This window comes from Biomphalaria glabrata, chromosome 18, assembly GCF_947242115.1.
Source record: "Biomphalaria glabrata chromosome 18, xgBioGlab47.1, whole genome shotgun sequence".
Classification (NCBI taxonomy): Eukaryota; Metazoa; Mollusca; class Gastropoda; family Planorbidae; genus Biomphalaria; species Biomphalaria glabrata.
The window spans coordinates 7,902,683-7,923,255 of record NC_074728.1 but is presented as its reverse complement, the minus strand read 5'-3'; the positions used below and the strand labels follow the sequence as shown (position 1 = coordinate 7,923,255).

Genomic DNA, 20,573 nt, shown 5'->3' with positions numbered 1-20,573 from the left:
GTGATAACATACAGGTGTGTGTCCACTGTTTGAAAGTAATAACATGTGAGGGTACTAGTGATAACATACAGGTGTGTGTCCACTGTTTGAAAGTAATAACATGTGAGGGTACTAGTGATAACATACAGGTGTGTGTCCACTGTTTGAAAGTAATGACATGTGAGGGTACTAGTGATAACATACAGGTGTGTGTACACTGTCTGAAAGTAATAACATGTTGACGTGCCAGTGATAACATACAGGTGTGTGTCCACTGTTTAAAAGTAATAACATGTTGACGGTACCAGTGATAACGTACAGGTGTGTGTCCACTGTTTAAAAGTAATAACATGTAGAGTGTACCAGTGATAACATACAGGTGTGTGTACACTGTTTGAAAGTAATAACATGTAGAGGGTACCAGTGATAACATACAGGTGTGTGTCCACTGTTTGAAAGTAATAACATGTAGAGGGCACCAGTGATAACATACAGGTGTGTGTCCACTGTTTGAAAGTAATAACATGTAGAGGGTACCAGTGATAACATACAGGTGTGTGTACACTGTCTGAAAGTAATAACATGTAGAGGGTACCAGTGATAACATACAGGTGTGTGTCCACTGTTTGAAAGTAATAACATGTAGAGGGTACCAGTGATAACATACAGGTGTGTGTCCATTGTTTGAAAGTAATAACATGTAGAGGGTACCAGTGATAACAAGCAGGTGTGTGTGTGTACACTGTTTGAAAGTAATAACATGTAGAGGGTACCAGTGATAACATACAGGTGTGTGTCCACTGTTTAAAGTAATAACATGTAGAGGGTACCAGTGATAACATGCAGGTGTGTGTACAATGTCTGAAAGTAATAACATGTAGAGGGTACCAGTGATAACATACAGGTGTGTGTACACTGTCTGAAAGTAATAACCTATTGAGGGTACCAGTGATAACATACAGGTGTGTGTCCACTGTTTGAAAGTAATAACATGTAGAGGGTACCAGTGATAACATACAGGTGTGTGTACACTGTTTGAAAGTAATAACATGTAGAGGGTACCAGTGATAACATACAGGTGTGTGTTTCCACTGTTTGAAAGTAATAACATGTAGAGGGTACCAGTGATAACATACAGGTGTGTGTCCACTGTTTGAAAGTAATAACATGTAGAGGGTACCAGTGATAACATACAGGTGTGTGTCCACTGTTTGAAAGTAATAACATGTAGAGGGTACCAGTGATAACATACAGGTGTGTGTACACTGTCTGAAAGTAATAACATGTAGAGGGTACCAGTGATAACATACAGGTGTGTGTACACTGTCTGAAAGTAATAAAATGTAGAGGGTACCAGTGATAACATACAGGTGTGTGTCCACTGTTTGAAAGTAATAACATGTAGAGGGTACCAGTGATAACATACAGGCGTGTGTACACTGTTTGAAAGTAATAACATGTAGAGGGTACCAGTGATAACATACAGGCGTGTGTACACTGTTTGAAAGTAATAACATGTAGAGGGTACCAGTGATAACATACAGGTGTGTGTACACTGTCTGAAAGTAATAACATGTAGAGGGTACCAGTGATAACATACAGGTGTGTGTACACTGTCTGAAAGTAATAACATGTAGAGGGTACCACTGATAACATACAGGTGTGTGTACACTGTCTGAAAGTAATAACATGTAGAGGGTACCAGTGATAACATACAGGCGTGTGTACACTGTTTGAAAGTAATAACATGTAGAGGGTACTATTGTTGACTGGCTCGGTGGCTAGATGTGTGGCTGCGTGGCATCAACCGCTTTGCTTCCTATTAAGGGAGCTGGAGTTTAAATCCCAAGTGGAGATAAGTTTGTGTTTGCTGAGCGCCTGAAGGAATGACTGAAACCACCCTGCCTCTACAGATCCACAAAAGAGATTGAACCACTGAGTACCGGTACTGAACATTATATAGAATGAAAGATGCGCTATTAAAAACAGTTTATGAGCTTGTAGACCCAGGATTTATATAAACGTTTCCACTCATGAAGTTGTTAAATTTCTTTTTTTTTTTAAATCCACTCCTACTTTTTGAAGCTGTTGGTGGTCTATAATTTCTTAATCTATTTAGTTCTTGTAATGCTTCACTATTGTTAGGGATCTTTCCAGTGAGCTTAGCACAATCAACTTCTTATATTTATAGTCCAGCTCATGATTTCTACATAGGACAGTGTCCATATACGGAAACTTATTTGTGCAACTCTTTACTTAATACATTCGAGTCTAGTGAGGGAATTCCCGATGAAGCCCTGTACACAATAAAAAGACGTTAGCCAAATTCTATTTTAAGATTAATATATATAATTTGTAAAAACTTATAACGACCAAGCATTTTTTTTTTCTCTGTGGAGCCAATAAGGTAGTTCTTTTTTTCCCCTAAACTGTCAAAATTCTAGAAAAATGATTTGAGCCGTTTTCGAAATACCTGTCTAGTTCACCCAACCATGAAGAGTTTACAAGCTAATAAGAGGATTTCAAAACAACACGACTAAAAAGCTTTTGAATCTAAAGCATTCATATGTACATCGTTGGCTAAAATATAAAACATTTACTAAACATACAATTAGCTACAGCCTCATGGTCACTATACTCACCACGTTACTTTTAGGTAGTTAGTCTTACCTGGGAAAAGTATTCATCAATATTATTTAATAACTTCTTGTGGATCTCTTTCTGTTCAACCACAATATGGAAGTTATCGATAAACACAGGCTGTTTCTCTGTAAGAAGTCATAATCAAAGTATGGCATGGAAGTTTCAAATATAAGCAAGGAATGAACACTAATAAAAACAATAGGTCTACTCTCTAGATCAGTGTTTCCCAAACTGTGTTCCGTGGAACCCTTGTGTTCCTTGAAGCCTGAGTAAGTGTTTCACGAACTACTGGAATAATTTATTAGTAGACCACGAAGTGAATAGAAATCTTTAAAAAAAATAAGCAAAGTGTTCCCCTAAACATGTAAAACATTTTACATTTTATAAACATACTAAGAATGTGCAAAATGTTCCTTTAAGGAAAAAGTTTGGGAATCACATGTAAAGTTCTGGGAAATGTAGCAGTAGGGGTAAAAGATGAATGCATCTGGAAAGATCATTACTTGGTGTATAGGATGCAACAGGCAATGTAGGATTTCCAAGAAGGTGAATGCCCCTGAGCCCACCCAACTTTAATGGGTACCTGACTTTAATAAGGGGAAAGTAATTGCGTTTAGTCGTTGTGCTGGCCACATGACACACTCGTAAACTGTCGGCCATTGGAACAGATGATTTTTTTACAATAGAAATGACAATATGGGATGCATTTGGAGAGGATTGTGTTTCAACCAAAGTGTTGGACCTAAACAAATAGAAATAAACACAATCAAAGGGAAGCAATCTATATATTTAGATTTTAAGTTTCGTTCCGGTAGCATCGATATACACGTGCGACAAATACACAAAAATATTAAAGGCTAATGTACTGAAAATTCACAATAAAGATAGCTTGCAATGGTATCGCCATGAAGATAATTGCATCCCTTTGATACACCGAATGCATTCGAATGGGAAATTTTCTGCCTAATTTTATTATTAAGTAGCCACAGTCCAATATTTTTTGTGATTTCGACATTTCTCTGGCCATTATAATCTCCTGCATATTGAATAGGATGAATTTTAATTCATTTTTAATTCATTTCCTGTAATGCAAAAATAAGTTATTTGTTTAGTGGCAGCTTTTTTTACGCAAGTCAATCGAAGGTAGGCATTAGCCTCCTGCCAATGACAGGGTTAGGGTTTGGGTTAGGCTGCTTATCATTATATACAATAGTTGGAAGTTCACGAAGTGGCTAGTCAAAGTTTCTTATACACTTTTAGTTGCTATACCAATGCAATTCGCTAAATATTTTCATTATGGCTGAGTATCTTATAGACTGTTAATTGCTATACCAATGCAATTCGCTAAATATTTTCATTATGGCTGAGTATCTTATAGACTGTTAATTGCTATACCAATGCAATTCGCTAAATATTTTCATTATGGCTGAGTATCTTATAGACTGTTAATTGCTATACCAATGCAATTCGCTAAATATTTTCATTATGGCTGAGTATCTTATAGACTGTTAATTGCTATACCAATGCAATTCGCTAAATATTTTCATTATGGCTGAGTATCTTATAGACTGTTAATTGCTATACCAATGCAATTCGCTAAATATTTTCATTATGGCTGAGTATCTTATAGACTGTTAATTGCTATAACAATGCAATTCGCTAAATATTTTTATCATGGCTGAGCTTTTCAAGAAGTGGTCGAACTTCTTGTTTCGTTCGTTACACGCACATCCTCTTTTTTTCTACAGCTAATGAAATAGATCTAGATATTCCATCATCTTACCATACGTTCCGTTGTTAGTGACGATCCCCATATTTTTGTTGCAAAACTCGACGTCGAAGCCCATAGGTACCCCCGATGTTAACTTTGCCATGGCAACAAGAATGTAGATCAACTCAAACTTCATTTTGTTTTTCTGACGGGCCAGCAAGAAAGGAAAGTTTTAAAATAAATCTAAAACTTCTACATTACTTAATAAATTTAAAATGACCGTAACACCCCCCCACCTCCGCTTTCACTCGAGGTCAAGGTGGGGGTAGTGGGGTGCTTCAAAATGGCTGAATGTACTTTTCGGAGGGACATATTTGTGTTAAAGTGAATGAGTTCTCTTTAAAGTTACGCCCCTGTGTGTCTGTCTGATGGTCAAATGGATCAGCATAAGTGTATGGGGGAGGGTCGGAGAGGCTGGAGAAGCGAACTAGGAGAAGAAATGTGTGTGTGTGTGTGTAAGTGTGTGTGTGAGTGTGTGTGTGAGATGACCTTGTAATTAAGAGAGTTTCTTTCTTTTTTTTTTCAATAAAAGTGATGGGAATCAAACATAGACATAGTTTGTTAATTAGAAAAACATGTACCAGACTAGCGGTTTATAACATTCAGCTACAAACCTCAACATTATAGACATCATATGTGGACTGAATATTTTGACCGATTTACTTATGCAAATGACTTTTTGCTTATCACTATGGCAATATTTAAGAGACAAGTAATATATATATATATATATATATAAAGATTCTTAATATATGTTTAAACTCATATTTAATGTGCCATCGAGGGGACGTCTTTAATTTTTAATATAAGAAGACAAAGTTTTAAAAAAAATGACCTGTATGGTGATCAAACCCACGACATTCGCATTAGTAGCGTGACGTTATACCAACTTAGCTATTCAGCAAATACTACTATGCGCACAATTTAAGCTTGAAATAAATGATTCAATTTTTTACATTTTTTTAAAAACCATTTTCCACTTTCCATGGACTTTTTATTGTACCAACTGTACATCAACAACAAAACACTACCCCTCCCCCAGACCAAAAAGAGTAACACTACAGAGGTGACAAGGGAGAAGACGTAACGACTTAATGTGAGTTTGCGAAACAAAAAAATGAGAGACATTATTTTGAGTTCACGTGTTGCGTCAGATAAAAACATTGAGCCCCGATGCAGTTGCTAATAAATGTTATCATATCTGATAAATCAGTAAAAGTCTCGATCTAAAGAAGCCTACATGGACACAGCTGAGGGGGGCGTGATGGTCTAAGGTGTGTTGGTACACGGGCGCGTGGGCGATAACATCAAATACTTTCAAAAGTATCCTAGATAACATATAAAACATTCAAGTAAAGACAAGGGCAATATCCACACTCAAACTAGTTACAAGATGAATACAATGTGTGATTGAGTTATCTATCTTGACAACTTTGCAACGGCTTAAAGAAACTACAAAAGCTATTTAAGTTTAGCAACGGTACTTATTTGTTTGTTTGTAGAGTTATAAAATAATAATTTTTATATTTATTTGTGCAAATCGTGTCAATGCCAGTAAGGGAAAGCTGATGCCTGAGCTGGTCTTTAAGTTTCCTGGTAGAAAAATGACTTCCGAGTGAGACAGATGAAGAGCTCTTTACGTCTTTAAAATAATACAAGAACTTAGATCTAATAATACAAGAACTTAGATCTAATAATACAAGAACTTAGATCTAATAATACAAGAACTTAGATCTAATAATACAAGAACTTAGATCTAATAATACAAGAACTTAGATCTAATAATACAAGAACTTAGATCTAATAATACAAGAACTTAGATCTAATAATACAAGAACTTAGATCTAATAATACAAGAACTTAGATCTAATATCTTTTGCCACAAAAATCGACTACAACACGAACCTTAAAGAACTTTACTGTACAATTAAAACTACGAAACACTTTATCCGAAACAAACTATTATTTTAAATGCTTAATACTAAGTAATGGTAATACTTACGTTTTTTACGGTATGTTGAGTACCTTTATTAAAATACACTATTTTTTTAATCCCTATAAAATAGCTGGTTACGTCGGATGAAATATTATAGTATAAATAGGAATGAGTTACACATTGAATGTTTATTGTTTGATAACACCAGAAAAAGGTGAAGAAGTAGGTGAACTATGTCGGGTCATCAAGACATGAAACTACAATCAACATTGACACAAAAACTCAAATTTGACTCAGTGATCTAGACAATCAAACATTCAGTCGTTTGGTCAACATTTAGTTTAGACAACCGAGATTCAGTAATTTAGTCATTTAATCAACCTTGTATCGGTGATCTGGAATGGTGACATGTATCTTAAGATGCAAGTTTTCCTAATGATGAATAATAACTCAAAAATACACACTCACACACACAAGAACTTAAAGAGTAACAAGAGTAAATTTGTTTGATAAGAAATATCGTTTTACCCATTGTTTTTATTTAGCGCAATGTCATGCTTTTAGTTTTCTCAATGCTCTACCATCCTATCATTGTTTTGGATCAGTTGTGAAAGGAAGCGGGGTGCGTAATACAAAATTTTGACTCAGGACTCAATGGGACTCATTCAACTTATCTGTCAAGTACGATTTATTTCCCTTCTCTCTATACCAAATAAAATAACTAATTACCAACAGTTAATTAATTAATTGATTATCTTTGAACTTGATTCTGTTTTGTTACGGACAAGAAACAATTGTGCTAGATTTCAACTTGATCCGCAATTAGGCGTGGGAGAAACAACGTGTACAAACTTTTTACCAGATAGACGGACAAAGTGAATTGATATAAGCATTGGGAAAATGGTTGGTACCTCGACCACCAAAACAAATATCACATTTATCTACATCTCCAGAATAGGGCCCTACCATGGGCTTAGCCGGGGGGGGGGGGAGGTTTGGGGTTTAACCCCCCCCCCCCCCCGGAAAAAAATCCTGGCTACGCCCATGGGCCCTACAGTCACATACAAAAAATGATCCACCAGATGAACCATAGTCGTTCTAATACTAAAACGTACATACAATTAATTGAGCGTGAGTACAATGGCTAATTAAGTCCCCTTGCTAAGTTTGGACACGTTTTTTTCTCCGACTTCTTCTTGGATCAAGTTGAAATTTTGCATAATTATTTTATAGTCGATAAAAATACACGAATCAATCCAAGTTCGTTAATCATTTAGTACTAATTAATTAATGCTGTTATTATGTAGCAAAAAGGGAGATAAACACCGTAATTTTCAGATAAATGGCAGTACTTAGTGGTTCTTTCCCTTAGATAAGCTTTGTTTTTTTTCTATTACTTGATCTCGTTCCGTTTGTCATGTAGAATTGAAAAACAAAGAGCACCATACGTGTCCTCTGCTACATTTGCGGTGCTTTCCCTTCGTAACTCTTTCTCTCCTGATTGACGATACCATCGTTGATTTCAGCCCATTACATTAACTTAATTTTTGGGTTTGCAAACTTTAATTAGTGTTATATAAGAAGAGCATACATCGATCTATACCAATTATAACATTTTCTGATTAAACGAAAAACAATTTTTTGAACTTTAACCCTAAGGGAAATACAAAATGGGAAAAATAATTAATTCCTTCTGAACATGGGAAATAATTACCAATAGCTAGAGTTAAGGGGAAGTTTACCTTTATAAACCGAAATCACGTACCCCCAAAATGGATTTTTACAAAGCTTAAACAATCTTTTCAGAGGAGCAAAGATTGTTCACAGGCAAAAACCAAAAGGCAGACGCCCCAAAGGCAGACCACGAGTACGGTGGATTGATGACGTTGAGGCAGATCTACAACAGCTCAAAGTTCAGGCATGGAGACGTAAAGTCCAGGATAGATCAGAATGGAGAGATGTGCTAAAGCAGGCCCGGGTCCTCCATGGGCTATAGAGCCACTGAGATGGATATCAATCTTATATCCACTCACTCTGCCTGGTACACTTTGTGTACATGTTATTTCACCCACACCCATTCTCGGATCAAGTTGAAACTTTACAATTTTTGTGTGCTGCACTTAAGAAGACATTAAAAAAACAACAACAATAACCCAGTTGTTAATCAATCAGTGGTAATTAATCAATATTGCTTTAGATAGAAATAGGAAGCTTAGTAAGTATTGAGATATTGGGCAGTGATTTTGCTGTTCTCCTCCTTAGGAAAGCTTCCTTTTTTTTTTAAGATTAATTATTTTTTTTATATTTAAATGTGGGTCCCAATTAGATAGGGTTTTGAACTTTTATTTGTTAGAACATCTGCTACGGAGCAAGACTAATTCTTTTGCCATGCAAGGGAGGCTATCAGAAGTATGTTCATTTTGCAGTATGTGGTTCTGTATATATATATATGTGTGCAAAAGTCAGATCATAGAATTTAGTTAATATTTTTTTTTAAACCATGAATGTACTTTCAAACTTGAAATGAATATGAAAGTAACAACAATAAAAAGTACAAATAATAATAACAATAAAGAAGAAGGTAGATATTCCTACCAAGGCTATAATGCATGGTTATAACATAATTCGTGAAGAAAAAATTCGTATGAGAACTATCTCACTATATACAGGTGGTCAAACTGTGGTCTACAACCTTTTATGGCCCTTCGTACCCTTTCCCTTAATTCGCCGCACCCCCGTCCCTTCTAAGAAAAATACTAATAAAGAAGAATGAGAAGATTAATTTGAAAAACATGTCATTTGTTTAAAATCATTTCCATGCTGTCTGTTACAGATCCTTAATTTTATAGCAATCATAGAATACACTAATGGATGACACCAGTTACAATGTATACTCCATGCAATTTTTTTTTCTGCTTTGCGTTTTTTTTAAGAAATCGCCACCAGTGGGGCGATAGCGCCCCGTTAATGATCAATGGTCTATATCATTATCTGCTGTAGTGGCGTATATGGGCCATGAACAAAATAACATTTACCGGAAACTATAGACACACACAAACATTCCTGTCAAAGAAACAACTCTAAAGACAATATCAGTGACACATTCCTCTTTATTTAAATTACGAATAACATGCTTTTTTTTTAAATTCATACTTAAAAGACATAATTACATCCCTGATATATTATAAATGTATAGGCGATATGTAGTTTTAAAACATCCGTCATTTGTACACGTATAAAAAATTAATTATAGATCTACTATACATTTACAGTGGAATCCAGTCCATTGTGTTTCTCGTTTTTGCTATTAAAATCGTATATCTATTAAAACGGTCGTTCCACATATATACAAGGTTGCATGATAATCACACATTATGGCAATTTCCACTGTTATAATGGTTCATTCTATGTTTAGCATTCAGAGTATCACTCCTACAATCCCAAACACTTCACTAACATAAGTTACTACTTCACAACTGTCTTGTACATGTGAAAGACACTGGGCTACTGGACGAAGCTTTATTTTATTTTATTTTTTCATCAAAATTTAGACGGCTCTTGGTCTGATGATAATGTTTTCATTGACATGTCAGAATTCTTGTTGCTGAGATACAATTTTTTCACCAAGAAGATGGTGAGTATTCCAAGGAAAAGTCCGAAAACCAGCGTGCCGACTCCCACTCCGGCCATCGCTCCTGGGGAGGTGATAGAAATAAATAAATGTTAGCAACAACAGCTGAGTACATGGTGATGAGTGACAACATAACACTGATAGAAAGGACACTAGCGAGTGTGTTTTAACTCATTAATGGTAACGGGGTTATGTTATTTTATCACTATATGATAGTGACTTATGAAGAAGTGATGTGTAGCGGAGTGGAGTAAAATGCTTGATTACTAATCAAGGGGCCAGAGTTTGAATCCCAACTAGAGTGCAGCTGTGTTTGCTGAACGTTAATTCTAATGAGAAGATAATTACGTCCTACGTTTTTGGGATGCTTGTCATTGATATAAGTTCATCATCATCATCATCATCATCATCATCGTCGTCATCATCATCATCATTAACATGATCTTCTTCTTCTGCCCTGGGCTGTGACTCGTAACCAAAGTCCTCCAGTTTTTTTTTTCCGGTCAGCAACTGTGCTAAGCAGGACATCAAAAGATTTCCCCGTCGTCCTTCGGGAGGTTTGGATTAGGAAGTACATTATCTTCAACTCTGAAGGAACATACGAAACATGTCAAACAAACAACAAATACATGTCGCCTTTTCTTACCAGAGGAGTAGCCGCTGGAGGAAGTGGACGAAGTGGAAGGCGTAAACGTTCTCCTGCTTGGGGGGCTACTGATCCTCGCCACTGTATTTGGGATGGCGTACACTATGGCGTTACCCTGTGGAGAAAGACGCCACTATTTCAAAGACTACTCACTATGTGATGACCTTTTTTTTCCTTGACACCTGTACGAATTTTACTAATAAATATAAGACGAATGAGAGAGATAGAAAGAGAGTGAGAGAGAGGAAGAGAGGAAGCACAAAAAAGAAAGAGAGAGAGAGAGAGTAAGAGAAGAGAGAAAGAGTGGAGGGTGGGAGGGAATTCGATAGATAGATAGATAGATAGATAGATAGATAGATAGATAGATAGATAGATAGATAGATAGATAGATAGATAGATAGATAGATAGAGCAATATGAATGCAACATAAAATTACATTCACACTATGTGAATGTTTAACAACTGAAATTTAAAAGCCCATTTACCGTTTCTCCGACATTGATGTAAAATTTCCCAGAATTGATGGCGTTGACAATTTCCTGGAAAACCTGCGCATTTGGCGCCATGACGGGCATCTTGGCCACGTCCCCTTTAAAGGCCGGTTTGTCCAGCAGCTTGAATCTGACCACAATATTATCATCGTCTGTCGGCTGTACCTGCACAACACAAACAGATGACGTCAATCATGCTTGTACATAGGTTATGAGATTGCATCAATGATAACTTAAAACCTTGTGCATTGGATAAAATAATAAAGGGAGTTTGCGTTTTGCAGAAACTCAATAACGACCCCCTGCTCATCAATTTGTACTCGCTAATAGTTTTGCAACTGTCGCTATTCAAAGACAATCAGAATCGCTTATAACTTTTATCTGGCAAACCTTAATGTGGCAAACCTTAATGTGACAAACCTTAATGTGGCAAACCTTAATGTGGCAAACCTTAGACTACATCGAGTCTAGACAGGACCGGATTTAAACTTGATTAGGTCCAAATCTATATGAAATATAGGACCCCCTCATAAATTCAACTCCATCACTGGTTCCGCCTATGTTGTTAACATGAGGCAATATTTCCTTTTTCTCTTTCCTCAATACGATGGAAAATATCAATGAAACCCTTTTGAGAGGCCCCTAAAAAAAGGGGGTCGGGGTGCACTGAGGTAAAGCTTGTAATGCCTATAGTTAAATCCAGCACTGAGTCTACATCTAAAACTTTTAAGACTTACGTCTAAATCTGCTACACGCAATGTTGAATTCAGACTTGTCACTCGAACTAAACTGGTTAAGAAACTTTGTTTGAACCCAGCTTCAGCAGGCACGTAGTATTCAGCGAACCGAGCTAATGAAATAAACAAGCAAAGTAAGTACGCAAAGATTGAGTCAATTTTTTAACGAGATTTTCAAGATCTTCCTGAATCTCTAGCTGATAATCAAATACCTTTCCAAGAACAAGATGTAACAAGTTTTATGCCCTTGAATAGGAGAAGAAATAGAATTATAGAGAGAGTGGGAAGAAGAAGGAGAGGAAATGGAAATAAAGAGAGAGGAGTGAAAGAGAGAAAAAGAGGGAGACGGATAATGAGAACTAGAGAGGGACAGAGAGAAGGAGAGAGAGAAGGAGAGAGAGAGAAGGAGATAGAGAAGGAGAGAGAGATAGAGAGAGAAGGAGAGAGAGAAGGAGAGAGAGAGAGAGAGAAGGAGAGAGAGAGAAGGAGAGAGATAGAGAGAGAAGGAGAGAGAGAAGGAGAGAGAGAAGGAGAGAGAGAAGGAGAGAGATAGAGAGAGAAGGAGAGAGAGAAGAAAAGAGAGATAAGGAGAGAGAAATAGAGAGAGAAGGAGATAGAGAGAGAAGGAGAGAGAGAAGAAAAGAGAGATAAGGAGAGAGAAATAGAGAGAGAAGGAGAGAGAGAGCGAGAGAAGGAAAGAGAGAGAGAATGAGAGTTTCTAACCTCGAAAGAAAACCTGTACGTTGATAACACTGTTGACGTCATAGCAGGGAGACAAGTCTGGAGTATCTCTGTTGAGCATTGTGGTGAACTCGTAAATGTTAAACTGCGTGTACGACTGTAAGATAACGAAACAAAACACCAAAACGTTGGTTTGCACAATTCATTCTTTTAAAAATTAAAGTATGCATCATAAATCATTTGCCCCAATATCCCACGTGTCTAGATTCATTGTGAGGTTTGCGGTAGAGGCAAGTCTCGGTAACTTAAGGCATAGATTTCAATGCATACTTTTTACAATTCTCCATTGTGCCGTTGAGTGTCGAATACTAAGAAACTCAAGGATTTTGTCTTCTGCAACTCTGTCCTTAAGAGTCTGCCTTGTTTCTCCATTCCAATAAAGTAGTTCTCAACGTATTCATAGTCCTTGCATTCTTAAACCGCGCTGGCAAATGCAATAAAGCAGACGTCTATCTTGCGGTCAGTTTATTTTCAACCCGTGGGAACATCGAAGCCTCATCCCCGTCCGAGATTTGTTAGATATTGCCAGATTCATAGTAGTTAACTATTAGAGTTAAACTCTAGTCTGAAGGCGTTCAAAGGCCCTACTTGTCCTAGCAAACGATTAACGAGACAGCTGAAGATCACTTACAAAGGCCTTGTTATACACGTATCACTTACAAAGACCATGTTATACACGTATGTCTTACAAAGGCCATAATAGACTCGTGTCACTTACAAAGGCCATGTTATACACGTATCACTTACAAAGACCATGTTATACACGTATGTCTTACAAAGGCCATGTTAGACTCGTGTCACTTACAAAGGCCATGTTATACACGTATCACTTACAAAGGCCATGTTATACACGTATCACTTACAAAGGCCATGTTATACACGTATCACTTACAAAGGCCATGTTATACACGTATCAATTACAAAGGCCATGTTATACACGTATCACTTACAAAGGCCATGTTATACACGTATCACTTACAAAGGCCATGTTATACACGTATCACTTACAAAGGCCATGTTATACACGTATCACTTACACAGGCCATGTTATACACGTATCACTTACACAGGCCATGTTATACACGTATGAGGCCCAAAAAAAATCCACTGCCGAAGAGAGACCTCGACGACGAAATGTAAAATCTAAATCGACCAATGTCGAAAAATGGTTATTCCTGCTTTTGATGTCGCAAAATTTGTAGGTCGCAGCTGGGGCTGCGTAGCCACGGGAAATACTGCATTACTCTTTAGTCTTCGGACTCAAAGACAAGCCTTATTATTAACTATAAGAGTAAGGATCTATTATAATTACATAGAAACACTTTGTGAATTTACATTCTAATAAGATAAGGACGCACAGAGAAGAGTGACGTAAATTGCCGTAAATGTATAAAAGACAAGAATCAATTACTTGTATGTATGGGCGCAGCCGGGGGGGGGGGGGGGGTTCTTTATTGTAGATGAGTTTTTTTATGTTAATTTATCACTGGCCCCAACGCAGCCAAGAAGGTTTTGAGGTTAAAAACCTCCCTCTTAAAAAAAATAAATTAAAAAAAAAAATAAACGACAATTACCGAATTTCATAAGCATAGCCAAGGGTAGGGGTGAGTTTAAAAAACCCACCCAAAGTTTTTTTTTGTCGTTACAACCTCTTCTTCAATATAAAAAAAAGCAAACAACAGTGACCAGATTCTATTAGCGTAGCCAAGAGGGGTTTTGAGTTTACCCACCCCACCCTTTTCAAAGAGTTTTGAGCTTAAAACCTCCCCCAGCGGGTTAGAAGTGAACCTCCCCCCCATCATCATTATATATTGAAATCACCCTCCAAAGGGTAAAGTTAAAACTCCTTTTTTTCCATAAAAAAAACTAAAGCAGACTAAAATAGAGGAAGGGAGGGGGGTTGAGGTTAACTATTCCTCTTCCAGCAAAATGAAAAAAAACAAGCTATAATTACTTAATTTAATGAGCGTAGTCAAAATGAGTTTTGTGGTTAGCCTTCCCCCTACCATGAAATACTTAAGCAAAACTATAGTTGCAATTTATTATCAGTCGCTAGGCTCAGTTGATAAAATGCAGTGAATCGCAGATTTGACAAAAATTTATTATAGGAGAGTAGCAGGAAAAAGAACAGTAGTCAGTAGATACCTTCAGAATATGCATTTTTTAAAAGTTTTAAGTAAGGAAATCAACGGTCGGGCTGTTTACTGTCTTTCTTTCTACAAACTCAAGGGGGACAAAACAACATTTAAAAAAATGAAGGGCAAGAATGTAATGAAGATTAATTACGTGCACTCACTCACACAAACACACACACATACATAGATGAGGGGGGGAGTAAAACAGTTTCCCCCAAACCCCGGACAAAAATCCTGGATACGCCAATGTTTGTATTTATTAATAAAAAAAAGTCCATGCCATGAATACAGTGAGCATGTGTACCTGATCTTGTGTGAGCACCAGAGCTACAGGCATGGTAAAAGGCTCCAGATAACTGTTTTGTTTCATCCAGTCAGGCTGCAGACGAAACATGGTCATAATATAATATAATATAATATAATATAATATAATATAATATAATATAATATAATATAATATAATATAATATAATATAATATAATATAATATTACTTAGACTTAGACTTAGGTCCTCCCGCGCCGTTCGGCGCATTGGGCGGCAAGCTGTCTCCATAATGATCTGTCACTGGCAATGTCTGAAGCCTCCTCCCACCTGGTGTCCACTGTTCTGAGGTCCTCCATGAAGGTGTGTCGCCAGGTAATACGAGGACGTCCCTGTTTGCGCTTTCCTCGTTTTGGCTTTCATGTTATCGCAACTCTTGGTGTGCGTAATTCATTTTGACGTAGAACATGTCCCGCAAACCTAATGCGACGCTCTGTCACAACCTCATTAAGTGTTCGACTCCCAGTTCGGCAAAGGATTTCCTTGTTTGAGATCCGGTCTGTGTAACTGACTCCCAAAATCCGTCTCAGCCATCTCTGTTGAGCCACATTTAGTCTTTTCTCAATTTTGACAGATGACTTCCACGTCTCACATGCATATGTAGCAGTTGGAATGACGATTGTGTTGAGAAGGTGTATTTTTGTCTCGAGTCCAATGGCTTGGCTAGTCCAAATAGGCTGCAGCCTTTGGAAAATGCTTCCTGCCTTTCCTATTCGGCACGCTACATCGTGGTAAGCATCTCCATCATTTGTTATGATGCTGCCAAGGTACGTGAACTTGTCCAGCTCTTCAAGCTTTGACTCGCCAAGTCTGACGGGGACACCCTTTGCCTTATATCCCACTCGCATAATTTTAGTCTTATTCAAGTTTATGCGGAGGCCAATTTTGGGTGCCTCTCTGTCTAGGCTCTCCGTCATTTCTTGAATGCATTTATTTGTAGCCCCGAGTAGTGCAACATCATCAGCAAAGTCCAAGTCCGTCAATCGGAGTTGTTCATGCCATGGAATACCAAAGGCAGTCCGGTTCATTGCTCTCCTCATTATGTAGTCGATGGCTAGGAGGAAAAGGAAGTGAGATAAGATGCACCCCTGTCTCACACCTGTCTCGATTGTAAAAAACTCTGTTGTTCCCTCTTCTGTTTTAATGCAGCAACTAGACTGACTGTAAAGGTGTCGTAGGATCTGGACGAATTTTTCTGGTATACCGTATTCTCTAACTATTTTCCATAGTGATTCTCGGTGGACACTATCAAACGCTTTTTTGAAGTCCACGAAACTGATCGTTAGCCGTTGTTGGTACTCAAGACTTTGTTCTATGATATTTCGTAAAACGAAAATCTGCTCTGTACATGATCTGCCTCTTCGGAAACCTGCTTGTTCTTCTCTGAGCCTTTCATCTACAGACTGTTGAAGCCGTCTCAACAAAACAGTGCTGAAAACTTTGCCTGGGACAGAGAGGAGAGTAATGCCCCTCCAGTTGTTACAGTCTGCCAAGTTGCCCTTTTTTGGAAGCTTTATAATCACTCCCTTTTGCCAGTCCTCTGGGACTTTTGAAGTTCGCCAACAGAGATTTAAGAGATCAGTCATTCTGTTAACAATGCACTGTCCCCCATATTTTAGCATTTCTGCTGATATCATGTCTAGTCCTGGTGCTTTGTTATTCTTTAGCACTGCAATGGCCATGGTAACCTCCTCAGCAGTTATTGGGTCTGTCTTGACCTTGAGATCATTGTCTGGAGAGGGGTCCTTGAATATGTAAGTTAGGTATGGCGACAGTTGGTTAAGGGTCTCTTTAAAGTGCTCTACCCATCTTGCATCCTGTTCTTCTTTCGTTAACAAAGTTTTGCCTTGCTTGTCTTTTATTGGTGCCCCATGTCCACTCTTTGCTCCAGTGAGATCTCGGACAATACGATGGAGGGTTTTTGTGTCATTTCTGCTTGCAGCTGCTTGTGCCTCTTGTCCCTTCTGCTCAATCCAGTCCCGTTTATCTTGCCGACAGCTTCTCTTTACTTTCAGATCTGCTTCCCTATAGGCTTCTTCCGCTAGGCTGCGATCCTGTGTTTCATTTTTCTGATCTCGTCAACGTTTGCCTCTTTCCTCTCATCTATCAATTTCCATGTTCTGTCTTGTATCCAAGATGGTGGATACAAGACAGAACATGGAAATAATATAATATAATATAATATAATATAATATAATATAATATAATATAATATAATATAATATAATATAATATAATATAATATAATATAATATAATATAATATAATATAATATAATATAAGAGTGTGGGCGAGGAGAAGAATTTAAGGAAAGATCACTCTCTTATTTCTCAGAATTGTCACCCCACGAAAAAACAAGAGGGGAGGGGGAGAACAAGCATTCACCGGTCACTACGGATGTATATATAATATAATAAGGAAAAATACCACTGATTTATCTTAAAATATCGTATGTATCCGCATTAAGTTCGTACACAGGTTCCTTTTATATCCTAGGTGCTCACTAAGAACGTTTTTTGACAGATACGCAACCTGACTGCCGTAAGCTCTATCGAACATTTGTATTTTATTTTCGGCATTTCTCCAAAAGACCGCAGTCTAATTAGAAAGCGTTAAAAATTATCACGAAATCCATATTTTAACTCTTTCTCTCCTAACTGACGATACCAGCGTTGATTCCACAAGAATGTGGTAAATAATTACGGAGAGAAAGAGTTAAAGCACTATTTTTCTTCCTAAAGGTTCCACGGACAAATCTTAGCGCTTGGGCACTGTATTTTATCAAGTTGTTCAAGAGCTGTCCTAGAGCCATAGATATGTGATCGGACTGCTCCTAAATACATAGATCGGAGCATGTCTTCTCGGGCTCCCCACTTCGTGGATGCCAGGTTCCGCACAATGCAAAGTTTCCCTGAGGCCTTTCGTGCAACTTCCTGGATGTGATCACACATTTTTAGTTTGCGATCTTAAGTTACACCAAAGTACTTGGGTAGCTTTTCCATGCGGAGAGCCACTCCATTGAGGGAGAGCTGGAAAGGTTGCCCAGTCCTGAGCGAGAAGAGAGAATAGACTGTCTGGGAGGTGTTTATTTTTATCTCCAATTTTGTGCGCATGAGCAGAGCGTATGGAGATCTTCTTGCAACACTTTTTGCGCTCCTTGCGGATTTCCAAAGGACAATATCATCAGCATATAGCAGCTTTTGACATTTTAGCTGAGCCGGTAGGTCATTTATAAAGGCCGTGTATAGGACGCATGACAGGACGGAGCCCTGGGGGAGGCCGTGCTCGAGGGTCATTTCCCCTGAGACTTCTCCGTACATCCTTGTTCTTATTTTACGCTCATGTAGGAAGTCTCTGATTCAGTAATATATCCGTCCACGCACCTCCCCCCTCCCGGTTATCTTATGAAGCAAACCAGGCCGCCATACTTTATCATATGCCTGTTTTAAGTCAATGAAGACTGCGTATGTGCTTTCGGTCCTTTGGAATCCATCTGCTACGCTCTGCACAAACATGTCGACTTGGTCTATAGTGGACATTCCAGCCGTGAAACTAGCCTGTTCCAGAGCTATAAGACGGGCACTCTCAAGGTACCAAACCAGACACTCATTTATATCTAGAGTCTTTTTTTTTTTTTGAGAGAGAGAGAGAGCGAGAGAGAGAGATAGTAATGTAACACTGTCAGAATAAATCAACTGATTCTAATAGCATTGAAAAGATAAATCCAGATGTCTTGTTATTCAAAAGTGGTCAACTATATGGTTACAAAAAAATAAAACCAAATTGTTATTTTTATTGAATTTAGAGAGCAAAATAGCAAGAAATGTAGAAAGGGGCGCCTTTGTTACGTCGACCACCTTTCAGCTCACCAAAAAAGACTGACTTTGGCTTACGTTCGTCTCCCATACGGGATACGTGCCCTGCCCAGCGTAACTGTCGGACCAAAAGAAGTCCCTCTATTATGTCCATACCGGCGCTCGCAAGGACATCGCTGTTTGTAGTGCGGTCTTGCCACCGTATGTCCATGATGGAGCGCAAGCACCTTTGGTGAAAGCGCTCAAGTAGTCTTAGTTGTTTTCTGTATAGTGTCCATGTCTCAGATCCATATAAAAGGGTTGAGAGAACCACCGCCTGGTAGGCATTGATTTTAGTAGGCAGGCGGAGCGATTTATTCCGCCCAACTGCTTGTATACTTGTATAGTATAATATAAATGAACAAACAAATAAATAAATAAACATAGACAAAAACATAGTTTTAAAAAAATACAACCATGTAAACGGCACTTTCGGACAAGTGTGTATGAAATACGGTAGGCTTGCGTTTCTTGATAGTTTCTACTTCATAGCTTCTGATATGCCCGCTGAAAATATTGACACCTCCCCCCTTTTACAAGCATTGTTTACTAACCAGATGAACTATTGAGTCTCGGCGTTCCAGTACCACCTCATGACCTATTGAGTTTCGGCGTTCCAGTACCACCTCATGACCTATTTCCTCTTTTGTACATATTTAGCTTGTTTGTCGGGATGCGACTGTGTGATTCTTGCCAGGGATTGCGCGCCGCTGATCTAGTGCATTTTCCATACATATAAATGAATAGATTGATACTACTTTATTGGCTAATTGAAACGACTTTTGGTTTGATTTATGAATAAGTGTGCAAAGTTTGAAACTTGATCCGAGAATGGGAAGTGGGAGAGATAACGTATACAAGTTTTTGACAGACAGACTGACGGAATAAGTTGATATAAATATGTTTTCTTTTATTATTATCAAATCTATGCAGATACATGTTAACCATTATTATTATTACAAAAGATAATTTATCTAAACAAGAATATTCACCATTTAGTTCGCTAACCCAGGAATAACTTATAATTATAAAAACTACATCTTTGGGATGACCACTATTTAAAAAAACCTGCAAATGTCCATGAAAGTAAATTATGTCATCTTGAAAAACTGATAACGAGAAACGTATATATTTGGAATGTCCATTATTCCTTAAAGCTAAAAATACTGTAAGAGACTTGTTAGAAGCTAACTGTGGCAACTATGTGAATCTAAACTTGTCTATTGTTGTAAACAAAGTTGCCAAAACTGAAAAATAAAATGGTTCATAATTTCAATTTGATTATTGTTTCTGAATATCGGAATCTTGTTTGCACTAGCAGGCTCAAACATAATAATAAGGTGCTTGATTCAAATTACTTAGAATTGACAGTTAGGAAAATTATTGATTTTAGGGTAGAGAATTATTTAGTATGATTTTTAAATGGTTATACAATACTCAAGCAGTATTCCAGTAATGGGGTTGGTGGTATTTGATGTTACACAATCCACCAGAGGGTAGATGAAAAGAAATGTGTGTTTAATTGTGTTTATATAAGTATGAAGAGCAGGTGTATATGGTTATGCATGTATTAATTAATGTGTAAGTATATTTGTGTATTAACTTTTATTCCCGTTTAGCTATTTATTAGTTTTTGATATGCTATTCTTAGATCATATGTGCTGCTCTAAATTATACATCACATCT

The 20,573-nt window shown here is 37.6% G+C and overlaps 2 protein-coding genes across 2 annotated transcripts in view; both read right to left on the bottom strand.

The window, feature by feature from the left end:
- Positions 1-6,670, bottom strand: part of LOC106068177 (uncharacterized) — a 30,491-nt gene extending 23,821 nt beyond the window's left edge. The window contains exons 1-3 of the mRNA XM_056017533.1: positions 6,396-6,670; positions 4,406-4,538; positions 2,650-2,747 (exon numbers count right to left, since the gene is read on the bottom strand). Of these exons, the coding sequence (XP_055873508.1) occupies positions 2,650-2,747; positions 4,406-4,529 (222 nt within the window). The 5' untranslated portion in view covers positions 4,530-4,538; positions 6,396-6,670. The remainder of the gene's footprint in view (positions 1-2,649; positions 2,748-4,405; positions 4,539-6,395) is intronic.
- A 2,751-nt stretch (positions 6,671-9,421) lies between these two features.
- The window catches only part of LOC106068178 (uncharacterized), a 39,876-nt gene continuing 28,724 nt past the window's right edge, over positions 9,422-20,573 (bottom strand). The window contains exons 13-18 of the mRNA XM_056017148.1: positions 15,015-15,089; positions 12,558-12,672; positions 11,835-11,947; positions 11,092-11,262; positions 10,607-10,721; positions 9,422-10,024 (exon numbers count right to left, since the gene is read on the bottom strand). Coding sequence (XP_055873123.1) covers positions 9,870-10,024; positions 10,607-10,721; positions 11,092-11,262; positions 11,835-11,947; positions 12,558-12,672; positions 15,015-15,089 — 744 coding nt within the window. The 3' untranslated portion in view covers positions 9,422-9,869. The remainder of the gene's footprint in view (positions 10,025-10,606; positions 10,722-11,091; positions 11,263-11,834; positions 11,948-12,557; positions 12,673-15,014; positions 15,090-20,573) is intronic.